General features: G+C 48.3%; 1 protein-coding gene across 9 annotated transcripts in view; it reads left to right on the top strand.

The window, feature by feature from the left end:
* Slc39a11 (solute carrier family 39 member 11) overlaps positions 1-19541 on the top strand; it is a 421876-nt gene that overhangs the window by 341604 nt on the left and 60731 nt on the right. For all 9 annotated transcript variants that reach the window (XM_050140478.1, XM_050140477.1, XM_050140474.1 and 6 more), the window contains one exon: positions 13859-13928. In XM_050140478.1, the coding sequence (XP_049996435.1) occupies positions 13859-13928 (70 nt within the window). The remainder of the gene's footprint in view (positions 1-13858; positions 13929-19541) is intronic.

Genomic DNA, 19541 nt, shown 5'->3' with positions numbered 1-19541 from the left:
CTCAGCAGGCCATTGATGGGGACCCCACCATCTGAACTGATCCCACCATCTCTGGTCACACGCCGGTCTCTGGCTTGTGTTTAGGGACACTGGGTAAAGCTCCTACCCCCCACTGTAGATCCTTAGTTTTCTCTTGTTACTTCTGTCAGGGCATAGGATCAGACCTCAATTCCAGAGCTTGGACCCCTATCCAGTACCTGTAGTGTTTGTGCCTGCTCCACACATTACCCTATCCAGCCACAGCTATCCATCCATGAGTTCTCTCACGGTTTGTGGAGGCTCTTATGACATGAGACAAGGCTACTGTGGCCTCGCTGGGAGAATGAGGTTCACTGAAGGGGAACGTGAGGTCTGAGAGCTGTGGGAAGGAACCCCAGGGGTGGTGCTGCTCACCCGTCACCCCAGCTGCTCTGGAGGCTGAAGCAGAAGCACAGCTTCAGTCCAGCAGATCTGGGCTGTGGTGAGGTAAGCCACCAGGTGTCTGTGCTAAGAGAAACATCGTTGTGCTAAATCTCCTAGGAGTAGGAAGACCATCTGGTTGTCTGAGCAGGGGTAGATATGCACAGGTCAGAGAACTATGGGAGGAAGCCTGTCACCTCCCAAGCCACCCAGAACCCTTACTGCCTTAGGGTTTCTATTGCTGTGAAGAGACACCATGACCACTGTAACTCCTAAAAAGGAAAGCATTTAATTGGGCTGGTTTACAGTTTCAGAGGTTTAGAGCATTATCATCATGGTGGGGCATGGTGGCATGCAGGCAGACATGGTGCTGGAGAAGGAGCTGAGAATTCTATATCTTGATCCATAAGCAACAGGAAGTGAACTGAGACTGGGCATAGCTTGAACATAGGGGACTTCAAAGCCCAGCCCCACAGTGATGCACTTCCTCCAACAAGGCTATACCTCCTAATAGTGCTGCTCTCTATGAGCTTATGGGAGCCAAGTATGTTCAAACTACCATGACTACCTATCCTATAGTTACTGACCAGTAGGATCCTCTTCTGTGATGGCAGTGGATGAACCGAGTGCATCTAAGGATGGGAGGCATTATTCTTGAGATGGCCTTGACCTTGGCAAACACTGAAGGCCTTTGCCTCTGCTTCTACTTCCCGTTTTATCACTGGGAAGCCTGGGGCTTGATAACAGAGGGACCAGTATTTATCCCTAGTTCATGAACTGGCCTTTTGGAGCCTATTCTCTATAGAGAGATGCCTTGCTCAGCTTAGATATAGGGCAGAGGGCCTTGGGCCTACCTTAACATGATGTGATAGACTCTGTTGACTCCCCATGGAAAACCTTACCCTTTCTGAGGAGTGGGTGGCAGTGGGATGGGGGAAGGTGGATGGAGCAGGAGAAGGGGATGGCGGGGGGAACTGGGATTGGTTGAAAAAAGAAAATTAAAAAAAAGAAAACTCAGGAGGATAGCACTGTCACCCTTCTCTGAGAGTAGTAAAGTTTTGGAGACCCTTCCCCAAGCTCTCTCTCATGAGGTCAGCCTTAAAATTAACCCCTCACTTGGATGCATGTAACTTCTGAGCAGCATGTCTGAAGAGAGAGAGAGAGAGAGAGAGGACCAGAAAAAATTGAGTGAATGAGGAGGCCGGTTGGTGATGCCCCAGCACCTTGTCTTTGAGTTCTCAGGTTGGATTGTGTAGCACAGAAGTACAGGCTTGAAGGAAAATAGGTCCTGGACTCACAAGATGTTGAAGAAACCAAGTCCTGCCTCATTAAGGTCAAAGAGGATGAGGCAGGCAGCAGATGATAATCACATTTGCCAGGGGCCTGCAAGAACTTCCTGGGATGAACACTTTGAGAATGAAACTGGCTACTGCCAGGGGCCTTGTGCTTGCCTTGATGGTTGGATGGGTCATTGACCATGAACCTTTGTCTGGGAAAATTGCGTTAAGCCCCAGTTCAGGGCAGAGTTCTTACAGAAAGCCTTCGGTAGCTCCTTCACACTGAGCTGGCCTCTCCATCCTTCCCACTTAGTTGGCCTCTCCATCCCGCCTGTCTCTCTTTCTCAGAACCCTAATGCTTCAGTGAGTCCTGACTTCTGAGCCAGTGTCTGGTACCAAGGAGTCTCTTAAAAGCTGTGTGTGAGTTGGAGTGAGCGCAACACCAGGATGAGTAGATTTTATCTGAAGCAGTTTGTGCAGACACAGCCGTGAGGTGGGGGAGGATGACTCTGAACAACTCAGAAAGCTCTTAATTATCTCCCAGGCAGTGTTTCCCAAAGCAACTCCCCACAAAGTACAGGTTCCAAGAGCTGCTAATGGGTGCTGTGTATTACAAGAGTTCTCTTGTCAAATACACTGGGGAAACAATGCTCTGCAGGTTTCTTTACTACTGAGGATCTGAGACTCTTGGAATGTTCTGGTGGGGTCTGGCCCTTCAAGATGACAGTCAAGGTTCATAAACTCATTATGTCGTACTACATGAGATTTTGATCTTATGATTTAAAATAATACTTGTGAGGTCTTGGGACGTAGCTCAGAGGTAAAGCATTTTCCCAGCATGCTGGAGGCTCTGTGTTCAATCTCCAATTCCACCAAAACATGACTCAACACTAGAGCGTGTTCTTAGGATTTGTGAGACCCAAGTTCAGTCAACAGCATCAAATTTTTAAGAAAGTGGTCAGCTGGGAATAGTTTCATATGATTAAACTTAACATTTGGCCATGGAACCCTTCTAAATGTTTCTAGCGCCCAAGGAGGTGTTTCCACTGACCCGTAATTGTCTTAGTTACTGTCTTGTTGTTGTGACAAAACACATGACAGAAGCAACTTAGTGAAGGACAGTTTGGTCCTGGCTCACAGTTTGAGGGACACAGTCCATCATGATGATGGCCCCAGTTCACGGTTTTTGGGACACAATCCATCATGACAATGGACCCAGCTCACAGTTTGAGGGACACAGTCCATCATGATGATAGCCCCAGCTCACAGTTTGAGGGACACAGTCCATCATGATGATAGCCCCAGCTCCAGTTTGAGGGACACAGTCCATCATGATGATGGCCCCAGTTCACGGTTTTTGGGACACAATCCATCATGACAATGGACCCAGCTCACAGTTTGAGGGACACAGTCCATCATGATGATAGCCCCAGCTCACAGTTTGAGGGACACAGTCCATCATGATGATAGCCCCAGCTCCAGTTTGAGGGACACAGTCCATTATAATAATGGCCCAGTTCACGGTTTGAGGGACACAATTCATCATGATGATGGCCTCAGCTCACAGTTTGAGGGATACAGTCCATCATGATGAGGAAGGCACAGAGCTTAAAGCAGCTAGTCAGGTTGAAAAGCAAGAAAGATGATTCTGGCAGGAAGCAGGGGGCAGGGTAGCAGGACATAGGCATGCTCAGAAGTTTGTTTCCATGGTGATTCTAAGTCTTGTCATGTTGGCATCAAGATTAAGTATCGCACCAGAACATGGGATTTCATCTGGCATGCTGAAGGAGACTGAGGAAGGAGAAGGGTTTCCAAGCAGGAATCTCCGCATCGCTGGGATGCTCGCCCCAGTATACGAGAGTCTGTACTGTAGTTTTGGGATATAAATTATCTGGGAAGACAAAATGTTCATCCACTGGAGGTCATTAATTTCTTCAACTGTAGCCCAGTTGAGCCTCAAAGGTCTTGAAGAGCTACTGTGATCAGGATTGAATATGAACATCCTGAGTCATTCGGGTGAAGCTGGAACTGCCTCCAAATCCTGACTGTTTCTCTGTGGTGGTTTTATGCTGAACAGATCTGCAGAGTGGTAGGGGAGTTCAGATTAAACTGACACTCATCTCCTACAAGGAGAAACTCAGCATCCGGGACTCGTGTCCTCATAGGAGGGTCAGACCTACTGCTCGGTCTCATGCATCCTGGCCTCACCTCAAACTGAGCCTGTGCTACAGACAACTGACTGGAGGGTGGAGCCCTGATCCCTATTGAGCAGCTGAAGCCGACCCCATGTTTTCACCTCCTCATTATGGAAGTTGTGCCACATTGCCCTCCTTTCTCTTGCTGGTTTCCTCCTGTTCTTTGAGTGTGTATTGCCCTGAGCTTTGCATGTAACTTGCAAAAGAATTGCAACCAAACTCAATTCATGCAGGGTGATTGTTGAAACTCCTGGACCAAACTTACCATTTATCTTTTGTTAATCTTAGGCAAGTGAGAAGAGGGGAAAACTGGGACTCAACAGACATGGCTGCCAGACATTGTGTGCCCCCCACAAAAAAGTTATGCTTTTATGAGCTCTAACTTCTTAACTTTAAAATGCAGATTGATTGTATCTCTACCCTATGGTGGCCGGAAGGTTAATATTTGAAAATATGAAGTGCAGTACCTAGAAAATAGCAAGTTACTCAAAGGCCACACCCTGATGGCCCACCATGTCTTCCCTTGCCTGCCATTTCCTTTAAGTGCCCACTTTAGAATGTTTAACCGGGATTGGAAATTGGAGTAGCAGAATGGATTGGATTAAATAGTTTTATTTTCCTTGATTTGATTGGCTTAGTTGGAGCGTCACTCTACAGTTTGTATTACTGGGGAACAGCTAATAAAGAGGGGGGAAGCTCCATGCTGGAGATTCTACCAATAGGAATGGGTTCTTAGGAACTGGGCAGATGCCTTTCCAGATAGACCTATGCTGGGATTCTCCCGGCAGGAAGATTGGAAAGATTGGATAGTGATGTAGTATCTCAGTAGCTGGGGTGGGGAATGCAACCTCACTAGGGAGGGTAGTGAGTTGAGCTGTCTGCAGAGCTGGGTCTCAGGTAGCAGCGGAAGTGGACATTGTGTGGCTGGCTTCCTTGATCACGAATATCTGCTCTCCACAGAAGTAGAGAGGATACATCCTGTGTTGATGAAGTCAGCCCTGCTGACATCCCAGGCATCCTTTAAGTGATGGGCAGTAGGGGAGACTGACTCAGTCACTCACATTCTTCCTTCAGCATATATATAAAGAATCTCTCCTGGGATGTGTGGGTGGCTGAGGTTGGACACTGGCTGTGATTAGCCGCCCTAGGACTGCTCTGTGCCCCCACAGACCAAACTGTCTGTCTTCATGCCCCAGACCCTCTTCTGGAACAAAAGGGAGCAGTGGGCTTCGACCTATGAGAAGGGCCTTCTGTACAATGCAGAGGGTTTCCCCTGATGTCTTTCCTAATAAGCACAGGCTTACGTACTGCACAAAACCCATAGATCACGAGATTTGTTAATACAGAACCTAAGAAGAACCCTTTAACCAAAGAAACCAGAGACTGGCTTTCCTCATGTACTTCTGACAGAGTCACCCAATGCCAACTAAAGCGAACTATTTTATATTCATGTGTGCACACATAAATGTGTGCTATATACACATGTGGATACATATGTATTTGTATGTATAATATGTATGATAAACACTGTGCAAATATACACATACAAATATAGACACATGGCTATATAACAATAGGTATAAAAGTATGAATATGAATGTACACATGTATTTTGTGTCACATATATTTGATAGAACTCTCTCATCAAATGCTTATCATACAGCTGACCCAGAACTCTGCAGAACTCCCGGGAGCAATGCCCTCTTCCTCTCTCTTGTTTGGATTTTTTTTTTTTTTTTGAGGTCCTGTTTCTGCTTACGCCTAATACTCCTATAATGGGAAGTCCTCACCACAAGGCTTGTACAGGCAGCTAATGAAAAACAAGGGCGTCACATATGAAACCCAGAGCTGCCCACCTGCCTTTCTCTTGATTGGTTCTAAATCCAGAGCATTACATTTAGCTTTCCTTAATCAGTTAATTAATTACTATTAATTAATTTTGTCGGCGGGGGGGGGGGCGCATATGTGGAGGTCAGAGGACAGTTTTCACGAGTTGGCTCTCCCCTTCTACCATGTGAGTTCCAAGGATCCAGTTCAGGCCTCCAGCCTTGGTGACAGGCACCTTCAGCCATCTCATCAGCCCGCACAGCTTCTTTTTCTTGAGTGCTACAGCTGGTCTTGCTGTAGCAGCTCCTCTACCCTTGCTTTCCGTGTGCCACCTCTGTCAGGCCCTTTGGTGGTCCTGGCTCTGTGCTCTGCCCTGATTTTCCCCGCGTCTCCACTGGTGTTGCTGATGTTGCTGATGAGGGGCAAGGGCGGCGTGGTTGGCTCAGCTCTGCCCATCTCCTCCCAGGATGCATAAACTCATTGTAATTCACCTACTGAGAGCAGTCAGTTGGGCAGTGAGGAATTCATTTCACTGCACCCCGATGGAAACACTTCTAAAAAGCGTGTTCGTGTGGCGCCTGGAGAATTAAAAGCATGAAAGCAATCCAGACACATGGAACTTTATTTCTCTCCTTTCACGGTCTCCTCCCTGATAAAATGCAATCTAAAGGATATTGTCATTCGCTTGAAATGTTTCTGAGAATGAAGCCGTGCGGGTTGTTCTTCATCTTCTCCTGCATTTGTTCGCTAGAGGAATCCATGAGCCAGACATTACTCTTGATATATATTTTTTTTTCTCCTTTTCATATGGTGGCCACTAACAATTTGTTGTCTAAAGAGGCGGTACATAGTTTGTTGGGTGGGAAGTGCACATGTGTGTTCAGGCCAAAGGTCAACCTCAAGTGATGTTCCTTAGGTGCTGTTCATCCTGGATTTTTTTGAGACGGGATCTCTCACTGGGATCTGGGGCCCACCCATTACGCTACCCTGCCTGGCCAGAGAGCCCCAGGCATCAAGCTGTCTCTGCCTCCTCAGAACTGGAATTACAAATGCATGTCACTGCCCCAGGTTTTTATGTGGGTTTCTAAGCCATCTCCCTAACCCAAGGTTTCTGTAGTCTGTATAGATTGTATAACACCTTCATCTTTAAATCCAGCCCTTTTCTTTGCTTCTGGAATCTCTAGTATTTACTGTAATTTCTCTAATATGTATTTATCCATAATTTCCTTCAGGCTTTTATAAGCTGTCCCAGTTGGCGTGTACACATAAGGAGTAAACAGCAGTGAATTGGGACAGCACCACCTTCTACATCCCTGGGGAGTTGTGTCTGCCACAGTGTGAAGGCCAGGCGGTTGTCAGCCTAGGGATTCTTAGGAGATCAAACGAAGGGCCTTGTTAATGGTGCCAGATATGGGTTCCATCTCTTGGTGCAGGTCTTGATTCCAATCTTAAAGTGTCCGCTTACTCCCATAACGTTCAGGCCACTGTTGCTCCCGCAGGCTTATCTTGTCAGGCCAGTCATTGTTGTGACTCACAAGGTTGGCATCTGAGTCTGACTGATGAGAGCCTGTCTCCTCCCGGAGCAGGCACCTTCCGGCACCATGAAAGCTTCCAGACCAATACAAGCTGGATCTCTCCACATTCTGTGACTCAAGTATATGATAACTTCAGGAGAAAGTAGAGGCAGATCTGGGAGGTGCTGGGGGAGTGAGGATGCATATAATCAAAATATAGACATTGTATCAAAGTCTCAGAGGATTAATAAAACAGCATTTAAAAGGGGGTGATATTCTGGATTTCATCTTTTCCTTTCATATACAGTTGGATTTATTTCCTTCAAAAAACTACCTTATCCTTAAAAAATAGTAGATTGCATAACTATTGTATGACTCTTTGCTAGTTTCAAATGAGAAAGTAAAATGAGGCATTTTTATGTGCCTTGAGTCTCAGAAGTAACACTGAGGAATGGGGTTCAGATATATGGAGATGGTAGCAGCAGATACAGTCAGAATGCTAATGAGGGTCTAAGCAGGGAAAACAATCTCAGGCTGGAGCTGGGCATAGCAGAGAACAAGGCAGCATCCTCCGGCTCCCTATGCCTCCAGGGTTCATCTGAGCGCCTGCATCCCTAGAGTTGCTGGGAGGACTGGGTGTCCATGGGTCCAGCATAGCTCTCTGAGCTCTGGCCCCTTCCTCCCAGTTTCTCCAGGTGTTAGGAGCCTCTCCAGACATCTTCCCCTTGTCCCAACTCAGGGTACCAGAAACTATCCTCACCTCTTTGTACCCCAACAGATCCCTTTAAACCTTTAATATCATTGTGTAAACTTCTCAGATTTCATCTGCACATGACCAACATGGCAATGCCACATGGAGCCACCTCAAGGAGAAGGCTGGCTGCTACCTGGCACCAGATACCAATACACTGCTGTGCTGAGCTGTAGATGGCAGGAGCTTACCTTTCTTTTTACCCACTGTTAATCTGCTGGTGGGATGCTGATATGTCTAAGAATGCCCGCACTCCAGAACACGTTTGGGCTGCTGCTGCCTGACCTTGGGGTAGCAATTCAGAATAGTGATTGAGGCTTCGGACTATTTTCCAGCCTGGTTGTTGTTTTTTTTTTCCCCCTATGCTATGGTGCAGTCAAATCCAGGGCATGATAAATGAACCTGTATCTTGGGTTATTCATCATCCTGAAGGAACTGCCAGGGTCTAATTTTATTCAGGAGTCCTCCGAGGAGGCTAAAAACAAATCCTTTCTTCTCGTTTTCTTCAGGTCAAGTCCATAGACGTTACAAAAACATGAATAAGTTCCCCTGTTCCAACACGTCCACCAGTCATTTAGCAGTCAGTTAGTGAGTCCTCCTGCTGCCACCAAGAGGGGCCGCTGGAGACGCCATCACAAGGCTCTGGCCTTGGGCTTGTGTGCGTGCGCACGCACTCGCATGCACGTGTGCACATGCACACTCCTTGGTACACATATGTGTATATGTGTGTGGAACAGGCCAGAAGACGACCATGGCTATCATTCTTCAAGAAAATTCCTTTTCTTGTCCTAAATTTTCCAGCCATAGTTGAACAAGCATCTCCTTACTACATCCTCAATGGACTTGGGAATGACTCACCCTGCCCATTTCAAGTCACTCCTCCACCCCTGGGGCCTCTTGTCAGTGGATTTGTTTGCTGGTAGTGGCCATGTTTAATATTTATGAAGCCTCCCCAGGAAATGTTAGCAGTTGCCTAAATTTTAATGGTTTTCAAATTGAGGAGGATAAGCCACAGCGGCTCCCCTGATTTCCTGTGTGGCCTTTGGGTTGACATTTTCTGGCCATAACTTCGAGAACTAACATCACGCACACATTGACTGGAGGTCCAACTGGAGAATGGGTGGCACACAGTGAGGAGATTCAGGGGCAGGAGCTAGGCTGTGACGTCATAACGGCACACAGGGGAGACCCTGGGCAGTCAGTGACGGAGGGCCCTGGAGTTGTTTCTGTGGAAAACTTCTCAGGGGGGACTGTATTCTGTCCGGAGCAGTGTGAGCTATGTAGAGTCTGGAGGGGGAATATTATAGCCCTATAATCCCTGGTCCCACCAAACTGGGATGAGAAGCCTCACTATGCCGAGACTGCTTGGTACCCAAGCCCATGCCATTAGGAGCACAATCAGGCAAAAGAAAGCTTTACTCCTCAGAAGCTCCAAGGCAGCTGTTTCTGCCCCAGAAGGGGAAGCAGCTGAGCCAAGAGGATGGTACACATCCTTTCTTCTCACAGTGCCCCTTCCCACTCCACCCATCTCCAGCCTCCATAAACGCCAGCCCAAATGTTTGCGGCCTCCAAAACCCACCTCTGCTGTGAAACTGCTGGCGTCAAGATCTTGGTCCTTCCAGCCTCCAGGAGTGAGATGGAAACTTTTTTCATTTATAGACCACTCAGTCTGAGGTGCTTTGTTCTGGCAGCCTGTGGCAACTAAGACAGCTGTCAAAGCGGAAGTCACATAGATGCTGATGTTTGGAAGACAAGAAAGTCTCTTGAAGCGAACTCTGTCCCGTGACCTTCAAGAGTCAGGGGCGCCCACAGCAGGAAGAAAAGACACTTCTCCTTTCTCCTGGGCTTTCATCCTGTCTACTTGGACTCCTGGGGCGTTCTGGACTACTTTGAATTTTCACTGGAGTTGCCGATCACTGGCAGGAAGAGAGTAGGGATTTCTAGAATGTTTCAAGCACTGTCATGAGCCCTAGAAAATTTTAGCCCGCTCTAACTACCCCCAGATCAGTTGCCACTAACAAGATCACCCTGTAAACAAAGCCACATCACTCCTTCCAGTTCTGTAAGAACCTTATGTAATGGGGTAGAACCCAAGATTGGATCTGTCTCAGCCAAAGGTCCTCCATTATCTGTTCTCTCTCTCTCTCTCTCTCTCTCTCTCTCTCTCTCTCTCTCTCTGTCTCTTTCTATCTCTCTCTCAAAGTTTTTTGACAATTTTGTACAGCACATTTAGATCATATTCATTCCTCTTCCTGCTCCCCCCAGATCCATCCCAGCTTCTCTACACACCCAATTTTGTGTCGCCCTCCCCTCTTTAAAGACCCATCAAGTGCAGTTTGTGGTCTTGACTGGAGGGTGGTCTACCTAGAAGGGGCCACAACCTTCAAGAAAGCTGACCCTCCCTCCCCCATCTGCCATTAACTGCCAATAGCTCTTTAGCTCAGACTGGCGCTCCCCATGCTGAGGCTCTGAAACTCATGTGCTGTTGTCTCAATAGCTGTGGGTTCACTTAAGCAGCTTCCCTGATGTCCTCCGGTAGTTAGTCATCTACCTCCTATGGCTCTCACAAGAAATCTTCCTGACCCCGCTTCTGCCAGGATCTCTGAGCCTCAGAAGGATAGGATAGTGGCAAGGGACAGACAGCCCCATCCTGGTCCCAGGGGAAGACTGTGGTGGCTACAGCAGCTTTAGCCTTGGTGCTCGGCTTGACCTCCATGTGGCCTCTCCTGCAGGCAGCCATCCTCACTGGTCCAGGCAGTTTATCTCCCTTCCCTGTCCTGGGGGGCAGGGCTAATGGCAGAAGCTTCCTAATGATATTCCAGGCAGTGAGTGTCTTGTCTTAATTACCTTTCTCATTTGCATTTTTGGTGGAACACCTGGGGTAGGAGTCGGCATTTTAGCTCCCTTCCTCTCCCACCAGCGGTTTCTTCTTCCATCTGTTGATTCCCTAATTTATGTTCTTTCTGCGTGTGTAATTTATCTTAGCTTCTCTTTCGTTTAACTCATTCCTATCACCTCCCACCTTTGAGCACAGTGATAAAACCCTCCTCTCCCCCTGTTACCTTCCTCCCTTGCTTAATCCAGTGGGAACCTGAGCTGCCCATGGCCACCTTCGAGGTCAGCCCCATGCTCTAGAGGCAGTGAGTTGTTGCTCCCTTCCTCTGGACTGCCACCTTGGAAACCATCACCCAAAGTTCTCTAGTAGAGGGCCCCCTGCTGGTGGTCTGCCTTAGGTGCATAACTGCCTGGGAACTGAAGCATTCATTCTACTGAGAACGGAGCTGCAGAAACTGGTGTTTGATGCCCACAGGGCCACATCACATCTATGAAAAAAAGCCATGAGCCCAGACAGCAAACTGAAGATCAAACAGCATTCTGGGAATGGTGACAGATGGTGACATCGGTTCAAGGCCAGCCCACCCCTCTACAGCTGGGTCACTTTGCTCATCCATTGTCCCATCCCAAAGCACCAGTGAGCATGCATATGTCAGAGTGCTGAGCTGTGTGCTGAGCCACTGGAGGGGGGGAGTATTTTGCTGATTAACTTATGTACCATTGCTCTAGGCTGCTCTGTGATTTACATTAAAATGACTAATTAGAAAAAAAAAGCATTAACAGAGGAACCAAGCAGCTGTTGTTCATGGCTTTAAAGAGCAATTTTCCCCCAAAGGGAAGTCTGCAAGTCTAGGGTCAATAGAAGCCTTTAGTCCCTTCCCAATTTTTAATGCCTGCCCTCAGCTGGCCAGAGTCCCAGGGAAGATCCTTTTCTTGGCAATCCAGCGTCACCCGTGGGAGTGGGTTGGGGGCCTCAGCTGTGTTGAACGTGGCAGAGGACAGCAGTTTGGTAATGTCTGGGTCACTTGAAGGTGGAGGCTGCCTGGGGGCAACAACTTGGATGTACCCCAGCTTTGTTTTCTCATGGGTGTGGTGTGGGAAGCTCTACAGAACAAGGCTGCCCAGGACCTCAGCCATCCCCACTGCAGCCTGCCCTGAGCTGGAATAAATTCATCCCTGCCTGCCCCATGTGGGAGTGCATCAGAAATACCAGGCAGATATTAATATCGGGTACATCTAGCCCTCTGCTTGGGACTGTGGCTTGGACTCTGGGTGGGAACATCTGGAGAAGAGGAAGAACAGACAGCGTCCCAGGCTCTATGAACCAGAACTTACCTGAGCCAGGACCCTATCCCCTTTGCCCTCTGCTCCAGAGCCTGGAGATGACAGTCACTGCCTATAATCCACATATCGGCCTGGAGTTCTGAGGATCATCGCCACCCCCCCCCCACCTTTCTAAGGAAAAGGACTCTAGAAGATGAGGATTTTGAAATAAGATCCTAGTAGGAAGCCATCATCATCATCACGGAGGAAACACTTGACAAGTGGGGCTGAGCAGACAGGCAGGATCCTCAGAGACAAACTGGAGTGACTGAACTATAAGACAAAATCTATTCGTTTCATTTTGTATGTATGCGTGATTTGCCTGCTTGTAGGTTTGTACACCACATGCATCCCTGGTGCCTGCAGAGGCCAGAAGGGGGAATCAGATCTCCTGGAACTGTGAGCCATCGTGTGGGTACTAGAAATCAAACTTGGGTCCTCTGCAAGAGCAACAGGCGATCTAAACCTCTGAGCCACCTCTCTAGCCCCATGAATGAAGTCTTAATAAGCTCACTTTTGGGGGCTCACTGGCAGAGGGTTTATCTAGCCTTTGCAGGATCCTGGATTTCATCCTCAATAGTACCCCCCCCAAAATTCAATTTGGAATAATCAGGTCACCTTGATCTTGATTTAGCTGGTGGCCTTGGTGCTGACTGACTTAGCTCTGGCTTCCTTTTCCATAGAGCTTTCAGGAAGGAGTGCCCTGGCGACTTCTGTATGGCTTGCTGTCATGTGTAGCATATATTTGGGGGAAGCCAGGCTGAGGAGCCTCAAGCTGCTGTGTGGTCTTAGGAAGAAATTCCCCCTGCAAACATGTGACTTTGGGTTGGAAATGGCCCAGGCTGGGACTTGGGGATTTCCACTACTTCAGAAGGTTCTAAAACTCTGTATTCTAGAGTTAAGATACTTAGAGAGAAACCAGAATCCCAAATTCTCAACTAGACTGCCACAGTGGCACAGGTACAGTGTGAAAGATTCACCAGGAGAGAGGGCATAAAGGTAAAACGAAGTACCGAGGAGTCGTTGAGGACTTAGCAGGACCTTTGGGGCTCCAAGCCATTCTTGGTCTTACGTGAATTCTGACCCTCAGCCTTCTGCGTGCATCTATGACTCCATTGCTTGGTGCCTGTGTCTGACCTACTCCAACTGAACAGGACTCAATGAAAGAAGCAGGTCATTCAAAGGGACAGTGGCTCCTTGAAGAAACACCAGCTCCTCTCGCTCAGCAGTTAATGCCTTTCTCATAAAAATGCTCCAGCATAACCCCAAAAACCCTTGGTCTTGACCCAGACAAGTACTGGGGATTCTTCCTGCTTAGTTCATAGGAGCATCACCTACACACACACAGGGGGAGGGGCTGGTGTCAGTGGGTATTGGTTCTTGCTCTGATTTGGGAGTACATGTGGGGTTAGATCATACAGATATGTCCAAGGATTTGTTTCCACAGTAATTCTAAATTTTATCATGTTGATAATCTATTCATTCTCTCTCTCTCTCTCTCTCTCTCTCTCTCTCTCTCTCTCTCTCTCTCTCACATACACACACACACACACACACACACACACACACACACTTTCATATACATCAAACAGGAAACAGACTGGAGTTTACGAACCCAGATTCAAAATGCCACCGTTACATTGATTTTTCTGTTACTTGCAGCCTGAAGCCGTCCTGCCTGACACCAGGATGGCAGGAGAGGTGACTCCTAATCTCTGGGTCTTGTGTCTGTTGCAGAGGGTCTCGCTGTCGGTGTAGGATTTGGAGCTGTAGAAAAGACTGCATCTGCCACCTTGGAGAGTGCCAGGTAAGCCAGCGCCTGGAGTCTGGAGCACAGCCTCACACCTTTCGGTCTTCTGCACTTACTTCGTACCTGGGAGGTTGCTGGCACAAGCTTGCTGAGCATCCTCAACCCCATCGTGGCAAGAGTGATGACGTTAGCGGGAAGTTCAGGCGTGGGTGATGACGTTAGCGGAAGTTCAGGCGTGAGTGATGATGTTAACGGAAGTTCAGGCGTGAGTGATGACGTTAGCGGAAGTACAGGCATGAGTGATGACTTTAGTGGAAGTTCAGGTGTGGGTGATGATGCTAGCAGAATTCAGGTGTGGGTGAGGTACTCAAGCAGACAAACAGGCTTTTAGAGTCTTTCTCTCGGAAGCCGGCTAACAGGTAGCCACGCTGTAAATTAAACCAAGATGTAGCAGCATGCTGTAGTGTAAGCCTGCGATGCATAAGACAGAGGAGAAGGGTTAGCAGAGGCTGCGATCAGTGCTCTAAGTGGCTCCTTGCTTCTGGGAGCCTCCCTTTCTCTTGTTACTGGATATTCCTGGTCCCCCAGTCTTAGACTGTCTTCCCAGAAGGCTCTTTTGCCTGTTGCTCACCCAGTGACCCATCCTCAAATGTCACTACCCAGCAGTCTATCCCTGACGCAGCTTCTCTTTTCATTCCGCACACACTTCCTGGGCAACTTCCTCTGTTCCTGTGACTTATTTCCCCCCTAATTGCTAGTGATGGCCACATCTGGCTCCAGCATAAACCTGGGCTCCTTCTATGGGGCTGGCTGCCTTCCAGACATCCCTGGGCAGGTGTTCCTCAGAGTCTCTGTGATTTACTGTCACCATCTCTGTCCTATGGGCCCTGCCCCCCCCCCAGAGTTGCCCTTCCACCAGCATTTTGCCAGCCGAGCCAAATCCACTGTTTCCCTCACCATCTCAGCTCGCCCTCTTTCTCTGGACCACCTTACCTAGCAAGTTCTTCCTCTCCGTTAATTCCATTGAGTCAAACAGGGCCTCAGTGTGGCTATGGCCTCGAGGCAGTGTGGTGCATCCCTGTAATCCTGGCACCGAGAGGCAGAGACAGGAGGATCCCTGGGGCTAGCTGACCAGCAGCCATTGATAAGCTGCAGGCTGCTGAGACACCGCGTCTCAAGACAAAATGGTGAACAATGCCAGGGGAGCAACACCCTAAGGTGGTCTTCTGGCCTCCACATACACAGGCATGAACATGTATGTACCCCCAAACATACATGAACACACACACGTGCGTGCGCACACACACACACACACACACACACACACACACACATCTGATGGGTCAGAATACCAAGCTCATTGCCTTCATCCAGGCCAGCAGGAAGCTCTTCTGCTCCCCACCTGCACAGTGGACCCCTACTGTGAAGACCAGCCCTATGTCTATGGGCCAGGTATGTGAGGAGTTTCCTGCATTGCCCCTTTTTCGTCTTCACATGAGGCCTTTTTTTACACCTCAGGAGACTGCATCAGCCTTGTATCTGTGACCAAGATACAATGGAGCCCTGTGGGTTAAATGGTGCTGTGTTCCAGATGCAATGGGTTAAATGCCTTCATGGTCAGACACTGCATCCTATATGTTAAAGCCTGTATGTTAAAGCCTATATGTTAAGAGTGTGTTTGCTACAGGAAGCCCCAAACAATGCAAGAGGTACTTGCATGCTCCAGGTTGAAGTATGACCTACTTTTAGCTCATTCTTCTTGCCTCTTGGACTCCTAAGCCATGTTCACTTTAGCCTCATGGCGAAAATGACGCCTTTTGTAAAACTCAAATCAGAAAGTGGATGGGGAAGGAAGGAAGGACCTTTAGAATGTAAGAAATATCACCAAAGCCAAACCAAAAGAAAAATAAACAGCCAAGGGCTAATGATGACTCATGACATCCCCAGACTGCTCTGATCCCGTGTCCTGGGAGAGGGCAGGCTTGGCTCTCTGTCCTCTTGGCAGAGTCATTTTTGCTTTGACTCCATCAGACCATGAGAACCTCCAGGGTCAGACAGTGTCCCTGGGTCTGAGAGCCCCGAGGAGGTGACCTCACGAGCATTCAGAGACCAAGCTCTCCCAGAAATGGGTGAGCACATGTGCTCCACTAGGCCAGTGCCCACAAGTGACAGCCATGCCCCAGGCACTGTACTCATAGGCCAGGCTCTGTCTGGTGGCACCATGCCCCCGTGACATCTTGATATCAACTCCGATATCCCTCTCTACCATCACCTGCCCTTTCTGCTGGTCTCTGTGAACATTCCTCAAGGAAATGGAGCAAAAACATTTCCAACATCCTCTCCCAGTTACCTTAGCTACTCTGTTGTACCCACATCACTAGGTGCTTCTTAGGCCCCCGCAGTCCTCTCACCCCTGGTAATGACCTGGGGACAGGGTTGTTGGAGATCTGCTGCCACCGTGGCTGGCACTACATATATAGAGTTTGAAGGAGTATAAACCTGAAGGCAGTGAAGGAGGGGAAAGACGCCTCCGACCTTCAGCCCAGCTGCCTCATGGGTTTTTTACCAATTTGCTTCCTTTCTTCCCGATGCCTGTATCCTTGCTCTCTGATAAACACAGAAGCAGACAAGGCTGATTAACCCTTTCTGGTTCAGCTCATGCTTTAAGAGCAGGGGTTCTCAACCTTCCTGATGCTGAGACCCTTTAATATAGTTTCTCATGTTGCAGTGACACCCCCCAGCCATAAAATTATTTTCGTTGCTACTTCATAACTGTAATTATTTTGAATTAATTGTTTTGAATTGTAATGTAAATACCTAATATGCAGGATATGTGGCCCTTGTAAAAGGGTCATTTGACCCCCCCTCCAAGGGGTCACGACCCACTGGTTGAGAATTGCTGCTTTAGATGGATTCTCATGAGAAGAAAGGTAGTGGCAAATGGGAATCTGCCTCTGGCAGCCACAGGTTGAGGAAGGAGACCTTGATGAACTGCAGATCGGGGAGGCAGTGCCTATGATCTTTGAGGCTGTAGGAACCAAACCAAGCCCATGGTTATACCTGTAGGGTGCTTGCTTAGACAGTGAGCTTGAGGGAGGTAGCTCCTGACCACCTCCTCATGCTGGGGCTTTCGAGCCTGTGCTGCATGCGGAATCTGGAAAAGCGGGCTGCAGGAGCATCCGACTGCCATGCCAGGGTCCTGCCTCGGATTACCGCCTGCAACCTTTACAAGACACATTATGGTAGGTCCGCCCCTCCCACCACCACTTGTTAGTTCTCTCTGTGTAAAAAAAGGGAGACCGGAGTCAGCTATAAGACAATAACACAGCCACAGTTCTTAGAGGAACCACTGGTGAAACCCAGATGTCACCAGGGTTGGACAGAGCAGCAGAGGTGGGTGTGGTGGCACTGAATAGGGGACTCTGCACCTAGTCCCTGTCTTTTGGGGTCTCTTGGACTCACTCAGTGTTTCATTTGGACCCTAAATAAAGACCCCAAATTTTAGGGTCTTGTGGAAGCTGCAGATACTGAATCTTCTAAGTTCTCTTGATCTAATTCATTCACTCACTCACTCACTCATTCATCCTGTGTGCACGTCAGTGGGCACGGGTGCATCCCCCACATTGTGCCAGCCACCGTGTAAAACACGGTTTGTATAAAACCTTCCAAGTAGCATGGACAGCGCCCCAGTTCTTCCAAAAACAGGGTACACTCAAACGGCGTGGATGTCCCTTCTCAAAGGGACTAAGGAGCACTAATAGTTACCATGGACTAGAGAAGAGAAGTGCTCACATACAGGGGACTCCAAAGGCAAGGTGGTGAGTGACTTCAGAGCCTGGGAGGGCTTCGAGTACTGCAGACATGGCCTTTTCCGTGGAGTTCAGGAAGCTAAGACAGTCCAGGCAGAGAGAGAAAGCCCAGGATATACTATCTGCATGTATATAAGGGGGCTGTAAAATGTCATAATCCAGAAACTTATGTGGGGAATGTGCTCTTTCCGGGATCTCAGATGGAGAGGGGATATATAACAAAGTGTCTGTAAGATATCAAAGCCTTAGGCCCGTACTGCACAAGGCTATAGAATACAAACTATATATTCTATCTCATCCCAGAAGCCACAAATCCAGGATGCCTCAAAGCAGACACTTAAGTGTAGATAAGAGCACAGTGAAGGGACTGGAGAGATGGCTCCGTGGTTAACAGCACACTTCCTACTCTTCTAGAGGACCAGAGTTCAGTCTCAGTACCCGTATCAAGTGTCGCACCACTGCCTATGACTTCAGCTCCAGGGAGCCCAAGGAGCTCTTCTAGCCTCTTCAGGGACTCATCCACCACCTCAACACACACACATGCACGCACGCGCGCGCGCACACACACACAATCATCATCATAATAACAAGAATATAAGATCTTAAAAAAATAAAACAAAAATAAAATAGAGACAAAAATCAGTTAAGAGAACAAACTGCCACCAAGGAGGAAAATACTTTGGTGTAAAAAAGACATCAAGCCCATGTGACCAGCCTCTGCCAAATTCTCAGTATTATCAGAATTAGGGTTCACGGGAGACACAGTCCAGGTCAGGCCAGAGAGATTGCATGTAAAGTGCCGTCCTGATTGGGATCCCAAAGACAGCAGGAGGCGTTGACAAGAATCTAAATCTGCTGCACCATGTCATTACCAGTAATGTCTCATTGAGGAAAACATACCCTTCTACAGCCACATTAAGAACTGGGGGACTCGGGGTGAAGACATGGTTCCGTGTTGAAAGTGCTTGCTGTGCAAGCATGACAACCCGAGTTCAGACCCTGAGCACCCACAAAAAAGCAGGGCAGGGTGGCACACACCTGGAATCCCAGAGTTGAGGGCTGGAGACAGGTGGGTCCTGGGGGCTCCCTGGTCGGCCAGTGCAGCAAACAGTGAAAACCACAGATTCAGTGAGAGGCCCTGTCTTAAAAAATAAGGTGAAGAGATAGAGGAAGATACCCGAAATCACCCTCATAACCTCTGCGCATACACATTCACACAAAACGACCTGACAGCAGGGTCAGAGGCACCCAGTGTGTGTCTGCCTAGTCTTAGAGCATCTCCACATAGCTAATCTAGAGTAAATGATTTATTCTGGGGTCACAATAATGAGGATGCTTTTTAACCTTTAGTGAAAAATAGAAACCCAACAGACAGGAGTCCTGTAGCCAGACAGGAAGATCCAGGAAGATCCAATGCCAACGCTGATAAAAACAAAAAACAAAACAAAACAAACAAACAAACAAAAAAAAAAAACAAAGCAGCCACCAGTTTCCCCTCCCCTCCTGCAGTGGGGAGCTGTAGAAGGAGTATTTTAGGGAGAGGGGAGCAGACTGCAGGATGACGTGAGAGGCATGTGTTTTATGCACCTGCAGCCTGAGCCCAGACGCTTTAAAGGCAAACCGTGTTGGAACTGTGAGGAGAGAAGCTAAAACTGTGGTCCTGGGGGGAGCACAGTTGTCTCTTTTGGAGGCTTGTTAGGAACAGGGCCAGAAAATGAGCAGAATGGAGAGCGGGCATTGTAGTCTTGCATACCCTGGGCACATATCCTGTATTTTCCTATGCGAGAGTGAAGGTACATGCATGGCATGACACAACACGTCTCTGGGGGTCAGAGGGCAACCTTAGGGGTCAGTCCTTGTT

This window comes from Alexandromys fortis, unplaced genomic scaffold (assembly GCF_014885135.2).
Source record: "Alexandromys fortis isolate MF-2015 unplaced genomic scaffold, M_Fortis_MF-2015_v1.1 scaffold_39, whole genome shotgun sequence".
Lineage (NCBI taxonomy): Eukaryota > Metazoa > Chordata > Mammalia > Rodentia > Cricetidae > Alexandromys > Alexandromys fortis.
Note: the sequence above shows the minus strand (reverse complement) of the source record. Positions and strands in the feature narration are given on the sequence as shown.